We start from the raw sequence: 17,275 nt of genomic DNA, 5'->3' as shown, positions 1-17,275 counted from the left end.
GAAGGAAGGATTAACCTGGAAAACCTTTGTGTTTTGATAGACAACATCCAAGAGTTAGTCAGCAATGTCTATCCTGACTTTAATAACATAAGTTGTAAGACAATATCTTGGTTTAAAGAAAGAGCGATTGTGTCACCAACTAACGAACAAGTAGATAAGGTAAATAACTTGATTCTTTCAAAGATTGATGCGCCGACGAAAATATACTACTCGGTCGATACTGTTCTCGACTTGGAAGAAGCTGTTCATTTTCCTAAAGAATTTCTAAACTCTTTGAACCCGTCTGGACTCCCTCCTCACAAAATGGTGTTGAAAGTAGGTTGTCCTGTTATTTTATTAAGAAACTTCTTTGCAATGGCACGCGTTTGCTGGTAAAATCACTAAACACTTTCATAATAGAGTGCACAATTCTCACAGGATGCGGTACCGGAGAATATATATTGATTCCCCGAATCCCTCTGATACCATCGGATTTACCCTTCCAATTTAAAAGTTGACAGTTTCCGGTAAAGACATCTTTTGAAATGACCATTAATAAGTCGCAGGGTTAAACCTTCATCGATGCAGGCTTACATTTGAGCGTTGATTGTACATGGCCAACTGTATGTCGCTCTTTCAAGAGTAACCTCTAGAGAAATCATGTTTTTATTGTCTAATGACAAGAAAGCTGTGAACGTTGTATATAAAGACATTCTGTAATGTAATAATTGTTGTAAAATTAAATAAATAGACAATAATATAAAAAGTAAATAAGTAATGTAGGTATGAATTTAGATATTCCTAAGATAGCAGGAAATCTTCATGGTATAGAGAAAGGGGCATAGTGTTACTCCAAATTGAACACGTGCGGGCCACGGGCAGTAATGAATAAATCAAAACTACTGGCTGGATCGATTTTATAATGTTTCAGTGAGTGACATATTATAATATAAATATAAATATATATATATATATATATATATATATAAAACTGCAGGCATCATTAGATCTTTATATCATTTCTAATTAATAAATATTATTAAATATAATATTTACATTAACAATGGTCACAGATGTAGACACTTCCCAATCAACCAAGATGTAATTTTGTATGAAATAAAGGACAAAAATTATTACATTGGTGGCTGATAATATTTAGTGCACATATATTATTTTATTATGTCACATTACAGCAAATAAATATAATTTATATCATGCATAAAATTAAATAACCCTTTGGAAAAAACATATATTAACGTCCGTTACAAATTCATGTAAAATATATACCGCACTTCATTTTATATATATTTGTAATGCAGCTATAGTAATTAGGAAATATTTATAACTCAAAAATAGATTTAAAAGTTCAGCAGAGCCATTTTAGTTCTATAATCACATGAGATATTTTTGTTGTAAAGTAGATAACAAAGTTAAATATTTAAGCGCAGAGCAGCTGTCGTCATTCCAACCCCTAACTTGGGTTCTAGGGCATTAACATTGCAGCGTCATGTATTTATTTCTAGAGATACTGTACCACAAACACTCCCTAGACTCAGTGGAAAGCTATATTTTACGATTAAAACCACATTTTTTTGTATTTCCCTAAGGCCTATGTATTATTTTCATCAAGATATCATGTTATTTGTGTGGGTTTAGCTAGGTATCTTCCCGGTCCTATAAGAAATCTTTCTTTAACGAACCTGTGTTTAGAGTATCTTTGGATTGATAAAAAAATTGAAATTATACCGTATAACTTGTAGTATTACGCTCATTATTCACTTATTAGTCTAAATCTTCTTTCTGATTCTTTTTGTGTGGCAGGAACCACACGATATATACACAAAAATACTCTACAACACACAATACTATGTTAAAAAAAGAACCGTAAGTGGACAGAACTTCCCTGTAATGCAAACTTATACATACACTCTAATAATGTTTTAAGAAGGCGGAATTATTAGATCTAAATAAAATTTACTAAAGTTATTTTATTTTGCTTATCTGAACTGCTCATATACCTCAATTAGACATTGTGTAAACTTTAAATATTTTTTCACCTATTTTCGGAATAATATTCTTATTTTCCTTTGATTCGTTCCGATTCCCCGTAATATTTCGTAGGACTGTCACTATTTAATATCAGTAAACTATGACGTAGCAACAATTCAATGGGTTTCAAACTATGTTCAACGTTACCACAAGTTTCCAGATGCTTTGAAACTGTTAATCTATTCCTGCTCTTATTGTCAGAGTCATCCGTAAAGCTTTAAAGTACGAGCTCGTAATTTTGCTGTGAACTATGAATATTATTGAAAATTTGCTCTTGTCCCTCGTTTTGATAATATTATTATTATAAGAGTACTGTCATTAAACTATCGCCGCATATTCCAGTCCACATTATAAATACCATTCTGATCGCACTTAGAGAATTTAACTACCAATCTGATTCGAAAATTTAATTCAATTTTAAATAGAATTATAAAGTAAGTTTGAGCAAAGTTTAATACTTTTGAAAGTAGTTTTAAGTATGCATTTCTTTGTATTTGTTTAATATTTTACGAATTCTTGTTTTTAAGTTATAAATTGCAGTTATACATTTATGAATTAATGACACATTTATTTGAGTTTAACTCTTTGGGGTATTTTTCAGAACAATAAACGGTATCTGATAACGTCAATGAATTAGAATTTGGAATAAAACTGGATTTTGATCAGAAGAAAAAGAAAGCGTTCGTTCAACTTGGTAATGTTAGAAATAAATAGTCAGTAATGAGTCGGAGTCCAAGCGGAGCGGACGTATCGCGGCTAAGCTCTCTTATCAGTGTTCCCGTTCCGTAGCTATACTGCATGTGTGCTTACTTGTATAAGCTTGATTGCTAGTGCCGAATTGCTATACTTTATTTTAATACTTAGTTTTGAAAACTTTCTTCTTTTCTTTGTTTTGAAAATGGCTTCATGTAAAGTTTGTTTGAGTGCTATTAAGAGAAGTCAGTTAAAACTCGTTTGTGCTGATTGTCAGTCGAGTTTTCACGCTAGGTGTGTGAACATGAGTCAGGCGGATGTAGATTGCTTGGAGGAGCTGAACTCAGTGTGGAGGTGTAACTCTTGCAACAACGAACGCAGGAAAAGCATGAGGTTGGAGACGAGTGTGCAGGATGGCAAACTTACACTTGAGGACATGATGAAGGTGCTTAATGACATCCGAGAGGACCAAAAAGCAACCAAGCAAGACTTCAACACTTCTTATGAGGCTCTACATGTCAAACTTGAGGAAAACGCTCAGTCACTTCAAAGCGCTTTACAGAAAATAGAGGAGTTTTCGAAGAGAGTTGTCGATTTGGAGTTGGAGAATGGTAACTTAAAGAAAAAGGTTGATGAACTGGAAATCAGAGTGGATGACATGGAGCAGTACTCGCGGAGGAACTGTCTGGAGATCCAGGGAATTCCCGAAGAAAAAAATGAAAATGTTCTGGATATTGTCAAGGACGTTGGTCGCGCACTGGGCATGGATGTCAGCGAGGAGATGATAGACACTTGCCACAGATTGGGCCAGAAAGACAGCGGTTATAGAGGACCACGAGGTATCATCGTGAAGTTCGTCCGTCGTCTGGACAGGGAGGCGCTCCTGCAGAAGAGACGTGAGAGGAAGAAGGACTTTTCCACTCGTCACCTTAGTCTTGACAGGCCGTCGGACGTTCCCGTGTACTTGAACGAGTCTCTGTCACCGATGAGGAGGAAGCTGCTGGCCAAGGCGAGGATGCTCAAGAGGGACCGCGGCTACAAGTACATCTGGCTGCGCAACGGCAACATCCTGCTGCGTAAGGAAGAAGGATCTGCTGTAATTCAAATTAAAACCCAGGCTGACCTTGATAAGTTGTAGATTTAAGCATTTTTTTCCTTTCTCGAACTGGTTTAAAGTAAAACTTTATAATGTAACAATTTTATTAATAAGAAAAAGTAAATTTGTAGATAATACACAATATACATTTGACACAGTTTTCCTTTTTCTTTTAGTTTAAAATGCAGAATTTCAACCTAAATGAGAGTTATTTTACTGACAATGTAGGAGGGAAAAATAGTGTAAGTATTATTCAGCAAAATATTCGTAGTATGCGAAAAAATTTTGATGAATTTATAGCGGAAATTTCTTCTTGGAAAAAGTTACCAGAAATCATTATTTTAACTGAAATTTGGATAGGTATAGATGAATCAGATTTTTATCAAATATCTAACTATGATTTAATAGTACACTCAAATGAGAGCTACAGATCTGGTGGTGTTGCTATATTTTTCAAAAGCAATTTTTTTAATAGCTTTCATTATGAAAGAATTAAATTTCAGTCAGCAGACATTTTGAAAGTTAGATTAAGAATATATGATTTAGAATATGTTTTAATTGCAGTTTACAGATTACATGAATATAGTATTACAAATTTTGTTTACGAATTAAGACGATATTTACTCAATTCTTGTAAAGAAACAGAGTCAAAAAATCTTTTAATTATTGGTGACATGAATTTAGATCTTTTTAAAGTAGATAACGATATTGATAGCTACAAAGCATTAATGGCCAGTTGCGGACTTGAGTCTCTTATACATGAAGTTACACGCGAAACAGACCAGACACGGACATGTATTGATCATGTTTTTGCCAGAGTAGAATGTAAAGACATGACTAGTGTAGAAGCTATAGTAATCAGGAGACAGATCACCGATCACTACATGACGGCTGTGAGGTTGAGTTGTGGTGGAGTGTGTGCGAGCAGTGAGCTGGGGGACCAGTGCACTGTGACCCGCCTTGACTATGACCGGCTGATCGGTCTGCTAGGTGACACTGACTGGGCTCCTGTTTACAATCAGCAGGATGCTTCTGCTGCCTACGACTTGTTTGAAGGTAAACTTTTACAGTATATTAAACAATGTAAAAAAGAGGTAGCGGTTAGTTCGAAATTTACTAAACTCAAACCATGGATAAATGATAATATATGTAAAAGAATAAAAAAACGAAATGAGCTTTATAAAAAAACAAGGAATAGACCGGTAAACGATCCATTTAAAAATTATTATATTAGATACCGAAACAAATTAAAAACAGATATAGAACTTGTTAAGCGCGAGTATTATAGTAATAAGTTTGAAAGCAGTAAGGGTAATAGTAAGGCAACATGGAAAATAGTTGGTGAGGTTACTGGCCAACAAAAGCGCACAAACAAGCCTTTTTGTTTAAGTGTAAATAATGAAGTTATTACTAAGCCAGAAGAAGTTGCTAATGAGTTTAACAAATATTTTTTATCTGTAGTAGATGAAGTTATAGATAGGCAACCAAAACCAGTCAGCTTTGAAAATAGTGCATATAAGAATGTATTTAATTTTTATCAAGAGAAATGTTCTATTATGATAGGGCCAGTTTTAAGAGAAGATGTACTACAAGCAATTAATTCATTACAAAATGGAAAATCTCCTGGAATTGATGGAATCTATTCTTTTTTGCTTAAAAACATTTCTCATACAATTGTTAATGTTTTTACTTATATAATTAATCTTAGTTTTTCTACGGGAGTTTTTCCGTCAAAATTAAAGCAAGCGGTTGTTATACCAATTCATAAGAAAGGTTCAACTTTACTTTGTAGTCAGTTCAGACCAATATCCTTAATTTCTACCTTCTCAAAAATAATAGAGAAAATTATGAAAGAAAAACTATTGAAGTTCTTAGAGAAAACAAAGTTTTTTAGTATTAACCAATTTGGTTTTAGAAGTGGGAAGAGTACGGAAAACGCGTTACTAAAACTCGTAAGCTCAGTCACAGAGGGGATTAACAATAATTTATTTGTTAGTGCACTTTTTTTAGATATAAAAAAAGCATTTGACACTGTTGATCACAACATTCTTTTAAAAAAGTTGTATAATTGTGGTGTACGTGGAGTTGCTTATGATTGGTTTAAAAGTGATTTGACAGATAGAAAACAGTGTGTTAGAATTGATGGAGTTTTAAGTAGCATGGGCAAAATTGTATATGGGGTACCACAAGGCTCTGTTCTTGGGTCAATTCTCTTTATAATATATATAAATGATTTATGCACAGCAAATTTTAAAGGACAAGTTACAGCATTTGCGGATGATACTGCCTTTTTTTATTCAAGTAGCACATTAAATAATATCGAAAGCCAAATGAATCTTGATTTAAAATGTATAAAGTGGTGGTTTTCAAAACATAATCTTGTGTTAAGTACCGAAAAAACTAATTACATGAATTTTTCACTTAAAAGGAAGGACTCTCCGAAGATAAGGCTAACCTACAACTGTTTAAGTTGTTTAGTAAGTAGCAGCTCGTGTTCTGAATGTTCAGAAATAGAGGAGAAAAATGAAATAAAATATCTAGGTGTTACATTAGATAATGCGCTAAACTGGAAAAAACATATATTAAATTTAAAGGCAAAATTAATATCAGGTGTTAGGCTGTTTTACTTTCTACGAAACATGTGTCCCTTGCAAACTTTGCGCTCTTTACATTTTTCATTAGTTCAAAGTAGACTGCAGTATGGAGTTGTTTGTTGGGGTGGAACTTATAAAACTTCTCTAAACTCTTTAATTGTAATTCAGAAGCATTTTGTTAGATTAATCTCGAAAAAAGTATTAGAGAACCTTCTCACCCTTGTTTTGTAAACTTAAAAATTCTTCCTTTGCGACATTTGTACGTTTTTGCAGTATTAAAAAACTTTTTTATCGGGAATAGGAACTTAAAGAACTTAAACAAGCAAAGATTACGAAATGCTAATGAATTCCAAATATCTAAACCTAAAACAACATTTTATGTCAAATCATATAACTATATAGGTCCAAAATTGTTTAACAAATTACCGAAAACCATTAGGCAGATAGAAGGTTTAAATAAGTTTTTGAAGGAAACAAAAAAATGGCTATATAATTATAAAAACATTGAAGATCTGTTTTTGACATTAAAATAAAACCGCTAAGGGTATTTAACAGTAGCAATTTAAGTTAGTTTTAAGTGGTATATCTTGTAACGTTATGTTATAAGTACATTTACTATAGCAGAATAGTTTTTAATTTTCTATATATTTTCTTTTTAACAACTAAGCACACATCTCTTGTTTTCATATGTAGTAGTGGTGTGGTTAAAATTCATATGATTTTTAGTAATGTTAGGGAAACAACGTTGTTACAATTTAGTTGCCGCTATGGATGTTCTCTTAGTTATTTTGTTTAATATTATGATGGAACCCCAAAACAGGTTTTCAAACCTTAGGGGCCCTATTTATTTTCTCCTTAGTTAATTGTCTCGAAAAATTTATTATGTTTTAAAATGTTAGTTTAGATACTTAAATTTTTACTCTTTATTTATTTATTTTTTAGCTGCTAAGCATTATATAAGTGTAAAAGTTTATTTTGTTTAGGAGGCAGCCTGGCAAGTGTTGTTTTTGTATTCTATACTTAAATTGTTAATGTATGTGTTCTTTTGAGAAAAGGAGAAAATAAACATATTCTTATTCTTCTTATTCTTATTCTAGTACACATTTGTATTGTTAAGTCAAAATGTCCATATTTACTGGAAAAGTACCCTTCCTATCCGCAAATCTGCCACAGTAAAGAACTATATAAAAGAAATTTAATACCAAATCAATGTATCATTAATTTTAATTATTTTGCCCTGAAAACGTTCATATTGCTAATGATATAAGTAGGTAACAATTTAGTGGAAACTATTACATTTTAAGGCATGATTAATTTTTACTTGAAGAGAAAATACAACTTTAACAGACGAAGTTAGTTATCTAATTAAAGACACCATTTGCACAATGTGGTATGCAAATCATTTGATAATGTTAATTAAAGCTTTTGTTAAACACCATTCAACTGTAGATTACATAGCGTTTGCTTTAATAACACTCGTGTTACTTGGGATCTTTGAAAACTTCTGGGTAACGTCCATTTTGTTGTCATACATATTCACACAGTTTTCTTAGTTAAGTTCTTCAGCCGAATTGTATCGTTAGGTTTTTTTCTCTTGATTTTCCCATCCCTTTAGGCTTTTCTTATATTTAGTGTTTTGGACAGTTTATCAATAGTGTAAATGTGTCTATGTATCAGTAGTAGTAACATTTTCAAAAAGCTTAAGTTACGGTAACTCGTACTTTGTTAAACTTTGGTTTCTAATTAAGAAATCACACTCTCTGTTGAAGGCAGATTTTATAGAGAAACACAATATCAGGTTTATTAGCTGTAGCTTGAGCTAGTTGTCGGAGAGGGGGGAGGTTACCATAAAGATTTCATACTTCTTACAGAAGTTGTAAATAAATAATCAGTGTTATATGCCTACAATTATTGTCTAGTCTGAGTGTTATATAAAATGCCGAAACAACTCAAATAATAATTCTATGTTGCAATAACTATTTTTGAAGTAATATTGATTCTCAGCGATATCCTTGCACGAGGAAATACAAAAACTGGTGGACCCCGCAAAACTAAAACATGTTAAGATGGCATTTTTACCTCGCTACCATAACACAGCGACTATAACCTATTTCAGTTCTTTTGGAACCAAAATCAGCCTTGGACGCTGGTGATCCAAACTGTTGTTTCTACTTTGCTATAGTGATTTTCTATACCTATATAACTTTATTTCTTCCTTGCGTGCTCTAAACAATCTTTGCCCTCCCTTTCCTTTTATAAATAGCTGTAACTGCTTCTTTGAAATAGTTCTTCATCCAATTACCTTCTCCGTATTCCTATTGAAGTTTCATGGCATTCACAGAAAATGCGACATGTATTGTTGTAAAATTGTATGCAATAAACTACGTGCGGGGTAATGCCAAATGCGCAATGAGAGGGAGGTAACACGCAGGGAGCTTGCTTGTCATAGCTGCTCTTACTTACTGAAAACTGAAACTAACCCCAAATATATAATAATAATATTATTATTATTATATTAGTGTAATGTAGTTAGTGTTTTCTGAAATCATTATAGTTTTAAAGCTTAAAATATAACCCTGTACGATTCAGTGTCGAAGAATCATGTAAGCGTGCAGCACCAAATAGGATATTTCGTCATTATAGTTCTAAGATGTGAATGACATCACTCACCTTTAAAATTTTATATACCGTTGTTAATATAAGTAGTTTATATTTTACTTCAAACTACTAAATGCTGGAAGGAACTGTTAATTTATTATTAAGAGGCAAAGAGTTCTTATCAAACAATATATGCGTCGTACGCTTTGCACAGCACTTTATAAAGAACTGTGCAAAAACACGATATAAAGTTTAAAACTTTATGTTATAACATTAAAGGTTTTTTTTGTAAACCATTCTGTTTAGTTAGAGCATATGTTTAATTGCACCCTCATTACCAGAGAACCAGGACAAAGCTTGCTTTGGTAGACTTATCAAAATACAAGTTGTAAGGAACTGTTATTTGCTTTTTCCTGTAGCATTAATGTTAAGAAAGCTAGAACCAAATCAGTCTCTCAAATAAATATTATAATAAACCAAAATAATGTAAATACAACAATATTAAACTTTTATTAAAAAAAAGATGAATAGTACTTTAAATTTAAATCCTAGTTAAACTGTAAAATATATTACTTTCATAATATTATAATTGTTGTTCGTTGAAGTTTAGAAAGGATAATTGTATCTAATTTCATACTTTAGAATTTAAATTTTTACATATGGTCTGATCCTTACTTTACATCGAATACAAATCCATGATTTATAACATATTTTTGGTTGTCTCAATGTTATTTTCTACTTCCTCCCCTTCCAATTGTACGTTTAATTGTAAACGTTGATAAATTTACAATTGAAAACACTCAGTTATAATCAAACATCGATGTTATTTAGCTACTCCCATTAAATTTTACCTAGAAACCCCATTTCATAACACATAAATGAATTATTTCTCTGTTTTCCTTCAACAAAATAATATATTTGACAAGCATCCGTGTTTTGCAGCAACAAACACCAAAAAGAGTACTTTTTAATCGATTTAGTTTCTTTACTGGAGGTTTATACTTCACCAAAAATTTTAAATTTAAAAATTCTCTACTCATTTTTAAACATTTAAGTTTCAATCGCAATAGCTATTTGTAGCGTTTTTTAAAGCTACATTGATTTATTTTTTTAATTAAAACTTAAATTAAATGACAATTTTGGTATCGAAATATTGGGATTTAATTTTAGATTAGATTGTGAAAAATCAGGGTAAAAACGAACACGTAATCCTTTGGCAAGTTAGTACTAGTAGTTTTAAATTGTTAGGAAGGCAGGTTGACTGCCTTGAGTTGATTAGAACTTGTCTTCTTGCGATTATTGTTCTCCTGGTTTGATACAGCTGGACCAATGAGAGAACACCACGGATGTCCTGCAAAACTGATTGGAAAGGGAAGTATTTAAGCGCCCGCTCATAATTTTCGCCCTTCTTTTGGTTATTTTCGTGATTAAGTTGATTACAGTGCACCGTATTTCTTAAATTTTTTTCCGCAAGGGATTTTGAGGAAAAAATTAAATTCATAGAAACTACAAAGCAATCTAAATAACTTATTCTCGAGGAACAATAGAGCATAATAGAATCATACAAGTTACATTTGCTTCATACTTGCAAGAAAAGTGAATTAAATTTGAACTTAGTTAATAACTTTAATAGGGATTTGGTAATTTATTAATATTTAATTGGAACTGTTTTATAGTGAATTGTTAATTGGTAATTAATTAAACTTTAATAATTGTTAGAGAGAGTTGTAATCTGAATTGCAGAGACTTGAAAGTTAGGGTACAACTAGTGGAAAGAGAAGTTTAAATTTTTATTTTGAATTTTGAGTGTACTTAGAAGTGAACATTTTTATGTTAGTTATTTCCAAGTAGTATTTGATTTTTATTTTAAAACTTCATTATTTTATTTTAGAAGAGAGCTCTGTTTTTTAGTTTGATATATTTGATTAATATTTTATTTTCTTGCCAAAGGAACTTTTAAATTTACTAAAAGGTTTGTCAATTCATTGTGGAATATAGAGTGGTAAAAATTCGGAAACGTTGAACTTATTAATTTGCCAGTTTAAAATAAATCCATTATTTTATTTAGAACTGTGGTTCTTATTATAGACAAACCAGATAATATTTAATAGTTAACAAATTTAGTAATAAATTGTAATTAATATTCACTAGGAGCTTACTAATCAAAAAATATTTTATATCGTCTTGGATGTATTATTGATACTTTAAATATTAATACTACGGAATATTAATATCTACAATCCAAGTCGTTATACTATTGCATTTGAATATGACATGTATAAAATGTTTTTCCAAGTAAAAAAGAAACCTGGCTATCCTTTTTTTCTTAACAGATACACACAGACTACATTTAAAATAGTTTCATTATTTTCCTTGTCCAGGAAAAATATTAATGATTCTATTTCTAAGCCTCTGAAAGGAGCAAAAAGAATACAGGGGCTCTTTAACTAAACATAACTAAGTTCTATCAGTCGTAGGTGGTTGGTCGCCGAATGCACACCTCTTGTAATGTAATCTGTAGTTTGGTTTTAATAATATTAGAGTTGTGCTTTATATTTTATTAAATACACGTTTTAGGGTAATAAAGTACACACAACATGGTGGTTGTGATTCCTGACTTATGCGTGTCACAACGTCTGGTGTGATGTTTTAAAATTGTTTTTTAGATTTTAATTATGTGTTAGATTAGTTACTCACCAAAAGAAGAGATCAGATTTCAGATATTGATACGTAATCTTATTGATTTTTTGTATCACTGACCGTTTGCTGGTATCACTGAATGTCTGGAAAAATTATTTATAAATATAAGTTTCCTTGACAATCGTCTAAAACAATCTTCAAACAAATTATAAGTTATAACCCAGGCCAAGCGAATGCCTAGTCAATAATAAATTAATCTTTATTAGTGTTTTTTTTACAGCTACAATCATAAAGTCTTGTATCAATTAAACAATAAAGATTGATATGGATATTTTAAGAATGTATTAAAGTATGCAATAATGTTAATAATACTTATCCATAATATGTTTAAACGTAGAACTATCAATTAAGACAACAAATCTAAATTGAATAAAATAATAAAGAATTTGTGTAAATTAAGAACAATTTCATACCCATTAAGCGGAATAATCATTTGTTAAACTGTTGTAAGTCATTTTTTATAAATTAGGTTGTAAACGAATGAGCACTGTAAACATTTACTTAAAATTAAAACCGTTTGAACAAGAGTTCAGGCAGGATTTAAAAATAATGTGTCCGAAAACTTCTTATACTAATTTTGAAATCATATAAAGGAATCATTTATTTAAAACCTGTTTTTTTAATTATACAATTAATTTCTGTTACATATTTATTTTTAAAAATATTTAAAATTACTGTACTATAATAACTATAACTCTACAGCATTGAGTATTATTATATAATATATAAACTTGTATTATTAAATATACTTTTCAATTTATTTTAGCTTGTTAGTAGTTATTATAGTTTCATATATACAGTATATGTATATAAAATATTAACAAGCTAAAATAAACTGAAAAATATATTTATCAGTATTAATAATTTACAAACCTTATAAATTCTGTTATTTTAGAATTAAACACGATTTCAAATGATTTATTTAACACATTTCAATATTACTTAAAATACAAAATCACATTATTACACAATATGTGTTATAATAATTCACTTTAATTAATTTAAAATATTGGACTCTTTTTAGTTATGCTGATCTCATTCTGAAACAGTTATAGTTATATGGTTCAAAATATACTTTTAAAAAATTGTGGTATGACTGTACAACTGTATAATTTATTAAATAAGTGTTAGATATTAAAGTAAATGTTAATGAAATATATGTTTTTAACCCAAAGTGAAGAAAAACTTATATGAAATTTAAAATTTTACAAATATATTTAAAGTTTTACAACTGGTAGTAAACATTTTTTATAAGTTGTATTATTGTTTGAATAAATATGATATCATAGGAATTCACTTTAAAATAAGGCAAGCACATTTTTTATTTAAGTTAAAATATTACTTTGTAATAACTTTATTATGAGTTATAAAATAATTTTTGAAGGTCAATAAAAAATATACTGGGGATAAAATGAATGTGAAAAAAGTTTTAAATTATTTGAAATGTGTGAATTGTTATCTATCTAATTTTCTGCTTGTGCATGTACAGCAGGCATGTATAGGTTCTACCTTTTTAATACTTATTTTTTTTAATAGTTAATCGAATTCGGTTTTTTCACTTGCATATTGAAAAAACGTTTTTATCTTCATTTAAACATATCTCATACGTAAAGTTAATAACAACCCAGTTTTTATAGAAGTCGTACAATCTACAAAATTCCACTACTGTTAACCATCGATTGATCTCCAACCGTTATTTTGGAACTAGACTTTACAACTTAGCGTTATGAATCCGACATATCGATTCAGCACTCTCTACAAACACTCTCGACAACCAATAACTAGTTCTCAGTCCATTAAAGCTCAGCAAACAGAATACAGCACATTCTGTCATGTACATTTTCCTGCAATACACTTATCGATTTGATGTACTCTATTTAGTTTTTGTGCTAATTAATCTTTAATGGGTTGTTCATTGTACACGATAATATTTTTTAACATTTTCAAAATAAAATACTTATCTGGATAGTTATATTTACAATAAAAATCTATGTGTGATAAAAGGCTTACCACTTTCTTCCTACAGGATAATGTTTGTGCATCTACATGCATAAAATTAGATTTTATCTTATCAATATTGTGATAAGACAAAATGCAAAATTACGAGAACTGTTTAGTTTTGCATAAAAACTTTATGATTAAATAAATATTAATAGAGGTTTCAAATAGTTTCCCTACTTACAAAGTTTTGTCAATGTCAAAAAACATTAGAACTCAGAACTTTAGTCTTATCAAAGGATTTCTTGGTATAATCAACTATGATAACAAAACGAGAAACTAGTTTTTCCCATCGGAGAACCTAAGTGGTCTAAGTATAATACTTAAAATATCAAAACTAATAATAAAAGTTGTTTTAACTGAATCCAGTATTACCTTATATAAATGCTAAACACAACCAACAAGTGGGTTCTAAAGTTAATTTAATGCAAGAGTGCAACTACACCACTATTTAAAGTGTTGGCGTAAACTTTTTATAGCAAAAGAGGGATTAAATCTCTCAGTAACTGATAGAATGAACAGCAATTCTATCTTATTACTTATTAAGACCTCCTAAGCTTACATTGATAGTAAATGTAATACCAGTTGATTACTGTACGTGATTACTTAATAATACTAGCAGAAATACTAATTTTTGTTTGTAAAAATAATAATGACGTAGTATTAAAATGACTATTGTCAGTAAATATTTGTGTTCAAACCCTAGATACACATTGAATACCAAGAAAAGTTCATATATTTTACATTATAAATGGTTTTAGTCTTGTATATGAAAACAAAATCTGTAAAAAAAACATTTCCCTTCTACATTATAAATTTCTCTTTTTCTCTATTTAAACATTATATGTTAAAATTGGTTACTGTTTATTATTCAAAATAAATCTCAAAATAAAAACTTTTTATCAATATCTTGAAACGTAATTTTTATCTAGAATCTAGATAGTGTGATTACTCTAAGTATGGAGCTTTGCGAGGAGTGGTGAGTAAGTGGATGAGTGAGTTTAAGACACTTACAACGTAGTAAACTTCTAAAAACTGTAATAACCGTTATTTTCAATTTTATGTATTGAAAATCAACGTATGATGCTCATAAATTGATTTTTAACTATAAAAATATTGTACTTAAAAGAATGTCTATCTTATTCTAGAATGAAAGTATCCTCTATCTTTTTGAAACAATAATAGCAGATTCAGAGAAAGTTATAAAAAAACTTTTGATTTAACATTATTGGAATAAATAATCGATTATCTTAATTAAACACATACATTTAAATACAATGAATATGAATTCTATTCTGTAAGCAATTATATTTAGACAAAGTTTTAAAATATGTAAAAAGAGTTTGGTATAAAATAGATTAATTCATTTTGTGTTTTTAGAAACCTTTTTGACATAAAAACTCAATTATAAACATAAAATGTAAATAAAATTAATCACTAATTCTAAAATAACTTAATGAGAATGCAAATCACAATATTTACAACTCTATGAAGTGTACTACGTGTATTTACTTATACGAGTACATAACTTTCACAAAGAACGGATGTCGATCAATACCGTGATAATTTAATCTGTGTTCAATTTAACTTTTTCAATTACCCCTACACTTCAACCTGTATAGTCCCGTTCCCATTCAGACTATCTAACTGCCATTGTCAAGGTTCTCTTTTAGGTATCGTCATCTTATAGCTTGAATTTTGTGTAATACTGTCCTGTATTAGTACATCAATACCTTCTTATAGTAGTAAATGTATTGACAAATAAATAAAGAGAAAATATTAAATATTGATCGAACTTAAATTAAATGTACATAACAATGTATATTGAAATACATTGAAACATATAATAATAAAACAATATATTTAGGGCATTTTAAACTCAGGCTACCAATATTTTCCTACACATTAACTCATAAATAACATAAATTGCAAATGTATGTGACTTAAATGGAATAGAGGAACCTCAAAGAAATAAATATTAATGTTAAATACTTATTTGTGAGATAATATTTAATTATTCTATGCTATTAATATTTAATTATTCATCAAACCTAAATTAAATGTACAATATACTGAACAATGTAATAATTCAAAATATAGTATATATAGAATAGTGAATATTCTACTAGAACCCGTTTAATATTTAAAGATATTAAATTGCAGTAAAATATCGTGTGAGGTTTTTTGTATACTTTATCATGTATTGCGTGATATTCTTATACTACCAGAATGTTTCTTGAATACTCTGATTTATTTACTAGGAGTAGGAATTTACATTATCATTAAAACTGCCTATGGTTGATGTTTATAAACATTAAGTCACATAAAAAGTGGCAGTTTAGAACTATGAATAAACTAAACGATAATTGATGTGTATAAAATTCATATTTATTATTTTCACCACGTATATATACTTAAGTTTAACGATGTATATACAATTTTTAAATCAAAGACAAAAACTTAAAAATTTTCCGTAACTGAATAAAAATAGCAACTAGTTGTTTTAACATTGAAGGACATTTTAATACATTTGTTATAATTGTTTTAAATAACCAGAGGTTTGGAGAACTGTTTCCGATTTTCATTTATTTTAAAATATCAGGGTGGTTTTTTTAATGTCAGATGCGTTTATTTAAAACAATCATAATGAGTTTGAAAGTTTAAAATATCACAATAAACAAAAAAATGGATTTTACGAAGTAAAATTTTATGTTATTCACGTATTTAAAGTCATGCATGTTAATTGAATTAACATTACTATTTTCGACCGTATAGTTACAAAATTCGTAAATTCTTGTAACTTAATAGTAAATAGTAATATAAATAATGTTGCAGAAGTAACATTATAAAATAAAATCCAGTAATGGATTTTGTTTTGTACGGTTTTAACTGTTTCAACAGTCAAAATTAAAAATCATTTCAAAATTTCTTTTTGTTGTGTTTTGAATTGATTTTCCAAAAGAATGGGTGTTGGAAATGTTGGCTTCGATAGCGAGTTTTATTTTTTTGCCAATAAATCATTTATCAAGAGTTTAAATAAATGAAAACTGTAACGATAAATCAAACTCGTCGATTTGTTTACAACAGGCTTTGCGTTATCCATATCTCTATACAAAGGTGAGGATTATTGATGATGTACCATGCAACAATACTATAAGGTATACACTTTACATTCTACACAACGCTATAATAATACGCAATTCAATGCGTTTGATTGTCTGCTCTTGCTAGATTTTGTATGTTAGCATAGATAAATAATCCTTTTAGGGGAGTTGAAAAAAATATAATGTGCTAAATGTTAATGTTACTTATTGGGAATATTACAAAATTGCATCTTAAGTCTATTGAGACTAGATAACCAAACAGGAGAAATGTAAACTTTATATACGTAATTTCTACCTCTTATTTATTTTTAATTAAACTTTAATAGAACACTAGTATCAGTTTTAAATTTCGAAGTAAATTAGAATATGGTTTATTAAAACCAAAACAAACCCCACCGACGAGGATCGCCATGTTGTTCAATATAATATTTACCTGCGGTTAACACAGAATGTTACGGTAACAC

At 29.5% G+C, this 17,275-nt stretch overlaps 1 protein-coding gene across 1 annotated transcript; it reads left to right on the top strand.

Moving 5' to 3' along the window:
• The first annotated feature begins 3,025 nt into the window (after nucleotides 1–3,025).
• On the top strand, nucleotides 3,026–3,859 carry LOC124358200. The gene has a single exon (XM_046810491.1). It carries the CDS (start codon nucleotides 3,026–3,028, stop codon nucleotides 3,857–3,859), a length of 834 nt encoding a protein of 277 aa, XP_046666447.1.
• The last annotated feature ends 13,416 nt before the right edge of the window (nucleotides 3,860–17,275 follow it).

The sequence above is a fragment of the Homalodisca vitripennis genome, chromosome 3 (genome assembly GCF_021130785.1).
Source record: "Homalodisca vitripennis isolate AUS2020 chromosome 3, UT_GWSS_2.1, whole genome shotgun sequence".
Taxonomy (NCBI): Eukaryota; Metazoa; Arthropoda; class Insecta; order Hemiptera; family Cicadellidae; genus Homalodisca; species Homalodisca vitripennis.
The sequence above is the reverse complement of the archived record's forward strand: the minus strand, read 5'-3'. Positions and strand labels throughout refer to the sequence as shown.

Excerpts from the sequence above, each read along its gene's own strand:
- LOC124358200 (XM_046810491.1), top strand. The coding sequence starts at position 3,026 with ATGAGTCAGGCGGATGTAGATTGCTTGGAGGAGCTGAACTCAGTGTGG.